The sequence below is a fragment of the Lolium perenne genome, chromosome 7 (genome assembly GCF_019359855.2).
Source record: "Lolium perenne isolate Kyuss_39 chromosome 7, Kyuss_2.0, whole genome shotgun sequence".
Classification (NCBI taxonomy): domain Eukaryota; kingdom Viridiplantae; phylum Streptophyta; class Magnoliopsida; order Poales; family Poaceae; genus Lolium; species Lolium perenne.
This window is the reverse complement of record NC_067250.2, coordinates 267,300,362-267,305,964: the sequence shown is the minus strand read 5'-3', so window position 1 is coordinate 267,305,964 and position 5,603 is coordinate 267,300,362. Positions and strand designations below refer to the sequence as shown.

The following is a 5,603-nucleotide window of genomic DNA, read 5'->3' as shown; positions in this document are numbered from 1 at the left end:
CGAAAGCACGCGGAAATGAAGCCAAATTAACCAATCAATCAATGGTTCGATCCAATCCAAAAAGGTCGCCGTCTCGCGCTACAGTGCCAACGCTCGCCTCCCCGCATGCCCCAGCTGTGGATCGCTTCGACGCCGACGGGAGAGAATAGAAAAAGTCCGATCCGGGATCGCGTCGCTGTCTCGCGTTCCTCGGAGACTCGGAGTCTTGCGGGTGGGCGAGCCGGCGAGGTGGGGTGTCAGCGGATTGGATTTGGAGGGAGTTCCGTACTGTTTCGCTCCCCCCTGGTAACAGGGGTTGCTTGCCGGCTGCGCTCGCGTTTGTTCGCCGGTGGGAATGGAGTGTGGAGGACGGCCAGAGGCCAAAGCGTGGCGCACGTGGACGGACGGAGATGGGCGGCGGCCTGGCCGGAATCTCGCTCTTCCGGTGGAGCCCGGCGTGACAGTGCCAGCTTAACTACCTCCCTCTCAGAAGTTTTGTTTACTATAAATTACTTGTTGACCAAAAGGAAGCGCAGCATAAGTGGAGGTACGCCAGCATCACAGTAAAGCGGAATTCATCTACATGCAACTATACCTGGGCGGACACTTCTCGCTCTCCTGTCGCCCCCTCCAGGCGACGGGCGAGCGCAACCCTAGCCTCCCGCCGCCACCTCCCCACTTCCTCTGCCCGCCCCCTCGTCGCCTCCCGAGGTCGCCGCCGGCTAAGCCGTGCGCCGCCAAGGACGGGGGCGGCGAGGATCTATGCCTCTCGGGCCCCCCGCATGGCTGTCTCGGAGGGAAGCCTCCATGCCGGGCCCGAAGGTCGCCGTCGTCCGCGCTGGTCTCGCGCGTGGCCCGCCGCCGTCCCGCTCGCCGCCGTCCTCGTCGCGTCGCTGCCGTCCACGCCGAGCCGTCTCGCGCGTGGCCCCCTGGCGGCGGGATCCGGCCGGCCGGCCTTGGCCGCACGGCAGCTCGTCGTCCGGCCACGGCGCGCCCCGCATGGCCGCGGTTTCGCCAGCACGACGCTGCCTTGTGCGCCGCCGGTGCTCGCGCGCGGGGCTCGGTTGGGCGGGCTCCAGCGGGCTCAGATGGGCCCCTGCGGGCTCAGATGGGCTCCAGCGGGCTCAGATGGGCCCCTGCGGGCCCCGATGGGCGCCTCCCAGCTCCGTTTTTCCGTTTGGTGGACGGCAACAAGGCACCCTGCTCGGCGGGACACCTTTTCTGCCAGGGCCTACGACTGGCCTGACGACAGACGGCAGCGTTGACACTCCAGGCGAAAGCTTCGCACCATTGGTGCCGATGTTGGCGGTGCCCTTGGGTACCGTTTTCCCTGTTGAGGGCTTCATCGGGGAGCTTGGTCTCCTGCTGTCGCGAGTTCTTGCGTTCTCCGGGTGAAAACCTTTGCTCCTTGGAGCGGGCGGCGGCGACACACTGTGCCGTTACCTTCTTGAAGGCGCCGCTTTTGGAGTCCGTAGTCCCCGTGGTGTGGTAGATGTGTGGTAGTTGTGCTTGGTTGCCTTGTCGTCGAGGGTGGTGGATGCCGGGGCGGCGGCCCCGGACGGTTGACGTGCGCCGAGGCGGCGGCCTCGGATGGTCTTGCAGCGATGACTCCATGGGGTGTGGTCATGGTTTTGCAAGGCATGGGTGGCGTGTTCGTGCTGCGTGGGTAGCGAGCTCGTCGGCCCGGCCTACGCGACGGGGTGGTCGGTGTGGCTGGCAAGTCGGGGCGGCGGCCCCGGATCTTTTGGCGCGGCGTTCGTGGTCTGCGGGTGGTCGCCTTGGTAGCTTGGGCTACAGGTCGTCCACGCCGTGCGGCGTTGCGGCTCGCCTCCGAGCAGGGGACGTCGGAGCAGCGGCTCTGGGTTTGGTGGTGTGTGTTTGGTCGTCGGTGGTCTCGTTTCGTGTGGGCGATGAGGCCCCGACTTTTGTGCGGTTTTTTCGGCCGGTTTCCCTCATAAACTCGGCCTCTCTGTATGGTTTTTGGGCCCGGTTTCCCTGATTAACTAAGCCAAATCTTCTTCTATTAATATATCGAGCAGCTCACCTGCCGAATTCTCAAAAAAACTATACCTGGGCAATGGGCTGTGCTATTAGTGGGCCGGCCCGAAACACACGAAAAAAGCCCGATACAGGTTCGACACGGCCCGTGATGTGATGGGCCGATGGCCCATGAAGCTATGGGGCCATACCAGGGCCACAAAATGGAGCATGCGTGCCAGCCCGGCATGGCCCGTTACGCATCGGCCGTGAGGGCACGCGATCGCTCGCCACGTGTAGCACGCCAACAAAATCAGAACTTGTGACCCCTACCCTCACACGCCTCCACTTAACCACCACACCAGCCAATTCCCTTGATGTCTTGTTAATGATTTTCAGGCCTCGAGTCCCTAACGGGCCGGGGGGCTAGCTCGGCTACCTTCGGTGTTGTGCTCGGGCCTTAAAATGGGGCATGTGGGATGGCATGACACGGCTCATGAGTAGAGCATCTCCACCAGTACGCCCCAAATGGGCACCGGCAAGTGAGCCGTCACAGTTGTATGGGGCGCGCCAACACCCGCTCCTTAGTTTAGGGACGACAATCCCGCACCGGTGTGCCCTATACGGCTGGCCCTAAAAAATTGATATTCCCTTTTCACTAAATTGTAATAGTTTATATAGTTTAAACAATAATTTACAGCGTTTAAACATACAAATTATTCCACACAAAAAGTTTAAAAATATAAATTAAATTATTCACACAAGAATTAAATAAATTACAACCCAACAAGTTCATGAATCATGGAGCATTTCCTCCCCGCACTTGCATCTAGATCATTCTGGTTGAGTATGAACACCAGCATCTCGAATTTCTTCATGCATCTGGAGGAAAGCGGCAAACTTGGCCAGTACATGCTTAACCTCCGCAAGAGGTCCCTGAAAATCAAACTCGCGCTCAATCTCAATGATCATGTTGTGCATGATCACGCAAACATTCATCACCTCCCACATTTGAGACTCCGACCAAGTGAGAGCAGGGTACCGAACAATAGCAAAATGTTGTTGGAGCACGCCAAACATTGGCTCTACATCCTTGCGACATGCTTCCTGGTATGTCAAGCATGTCACAAAATAAGCTTCCTTCTTCGAAGTAGGTTCTGAAATTGTCTTCACAAATGTAACATAATCTGGATAGATACCCTCAGCTAGATAGTACCCCTTGTTGTATGCGTGGTCATCCTACGTCAACAACTCCGCTATCATCTCGGCGTCGTTGTCCATCGCGACAATTTGTCGAACACCTTGTGGGCAGTGGGGGAGACACCGAGTAGGATGGTAGGTTCGACAACACGATAGTACGAGATGGCAGAGGTGTCGACGTTGGCTACAGTGGCAATTTCTGGGTGGTTCGGCAAAGGCCATGTATGAGGGAGGAGGTGACGATGGCGATTCCGAGGGGTGGGAGGGGGCAAAATGGGTGAAGAATGGTTGGGTTTGGCTGCCAAGAGAGTATCCCGCGGGATGAAATCCTACGTGGACGGGAGTGTCGGCGCGCACGTTCAGCACCCCACGCGTAGGGGGCCGGCAGAGGGCTACCGATGATTGTATCGGACTCGAAAACTGTCCGACTACTTTTGAGATGCTCCTATGTGGCCCAAAAAGAACGCCGAACCCCAAATCGCCACTGGGATCGCTATACGGCGCACCAGTGGAGATGCTCTTAACGAGCCCGTTGGCACGTGAAGCACTGTGCCGGGCTGGGCCGGGCCAGCCCATTGGCTAGGTTCGCGTGCAACCGGTAGTACGTATCATGAACCCGAAAACGTATCCCCAGATGGGCTGACGGCGTGAGGAGTGGGTGAGTCGGGCCAGTTGCCCAGCGTTCAGCAACACGAGACGGAGACGCCACGCCTCACACGACACGACGCACGCGACCCGTCGCTCGCGCGAGCCGCGCCACCAACCCCCGCCCCATTCCCCTTCCTCCTCCTCCGCCGCCGCGTCCCCCGATGGCGGCGTTCGCCGCCGACGAGTTCTTCCTCGACATCGACGAGGACGGGCCGGGGGCGCTCGGCGAGGCCTCCTACTTCTCCTTCTCCGACGAGGAGCACCAGTTCATCCACTCCGACATCGCCCCCGGCTTCGACATCGAAACCCTAACCCCGACCCCCGGCTCCCCCTTCTCCTTCGACTCCGACCACGACCACGACCTCTCCCCGCCCCTCTTCCACATGCGCACCGCCATCTCCCCGTCCCGCTCCCCGCCCTTCTGGGACTGCCTCGAGGAGGACCTCGCCGACAACCTCGCCGGCGTCCTCGACTGGGAGGAGATCCCCGACTCCGCCGACGACGCATCCGTCCCCGTGGGCACCGGCGGGACCGGGCCCGTCCGAGGCCAAGCCGGCGAAGGGATCGGAGAGGTCGACCCCGACGTGTTCGGCTTCTTCAGCGAGCGGGACATCCTGGGCGTGATGGAGGGCATCGACAGCGGGGACGAGTCCCTCTTCTCCGACGAGCCGCCCTTCAACTTCGGCGACCTCGACGACGAGGGCCAGGAGATCGACGACATGTTCCGCAGCGTGGGGTGGGAGGAGGTGATCCCTGCTACCCTCGACGACGACGACGAGTTCGAGGTGCTGCCAGGCCACATGGTGGACGCGGCGGTGGGGGGCGCGCCGCCTGCTGCCCGCGCAGCGGTGGAGCGGCTCCAGGTGGTGGTGATCGGCGGGGAGGACGCCGCGCAGGGCTGCGCCGTCTGCAAGGACGGGATCGTGCAGGGGGAGCTGGCCACCCGGCTGCCCTGCGCGCACTTCTACCACGGCGACTGCATCGGCCCGTGGCTCGCCATCCGCAACTCGTGCCCCGTGTGCCGCTACGAGCTGCCCACCGATGACCCCGATTACGAGAAGCAGCGGGCGAGGCGGTGCTCTGCTGGCGCCTCGGTGGGTTCGCCTATGCACATATGATCTTGGGCGGTATGTCTTGGCTGCGATTCCGTGGAAGTTAAGTGAGAAACCTCACTCTCTGACTGCCCGGTTAGGATTCTTGGAGCTCACTAGCGTCATACCTTCTTTGGTTTTCAAGTGTTGGTGTAGCTGTTCTTCATTGGGAATTGGATGGTAAGAACAATGGTTGGTTACTTGGTTAGAGCTTCTGTACATATGCTTGTCCTGCTGCTTCAGTAATACTGAAAACCACTTCACGCATGCAATGCTGCTTTTTTATTTGTATTGTTTGTGACAGATTGATTCGTATTATTTTCTATTGGACTACTGCTTTGTTTAATACATTTGTTACTTGCATCATAATATCAGAAACATCAAACATCATTCAATAGATGTTACTCTTCTGTACTAGAAATCTCAATCCAGTCTGCTTTAATTGAATCTCAGTGTTACTCTTCTGTACTAGATGTAATTATCTATTTGGTGAGGCTACTCATGTGAGCTTCTCTGCTGCACTATATGTAATACTGTAGGTTCTAAATAGCACACGGTACCAGTTGCTGCTATGCAGTAATCATTTTGGTGAGTGTCAACATGGCCCTTAAAAATTTTAAGATCTGGTAGGGAAAATACAGCTGGATCCACCTGCAAGAAACATTATGGATAAACATCTATTTTTAAAACATGGTTTAAAGCTTACTT

General features: G+C 58.4%; 1 protein-coding gene across 1 annotated transcript; it reads left to right on the top strand.

The window, feature by feature from the left end:
* Positions 1–3,849: 3,849 nt before the first annotated feature.
* LOC127312766 (uncharacterized) lies at positions 3,850–5,180 on the top strand. The gene has a single exon (XM_051343319.2). The coding sequence runs from the start codon at positions 3,966–3,968 to the stop codon at positions 4,920–4,922; it is 957 nt and encodes a 318-aa protein (XP_051199279.1). The 5' UTR covers positions 3,850–3,965; the 3' UTR covers positions 4,923–5,180.
* The last annotated feature ends 423 nt before the right edge of the window (positions 5,181–5,603 follow it).

Excerpts from the sequence above, each read along its gene's own strand:
- LOC127312766 (XM_051343319.2), top strand. The coding sequence starts at position 3,966 with ATGGCGGCGTTCGCCGCCGACGAGTTCTTCCTCGACATCGACGAGGAC.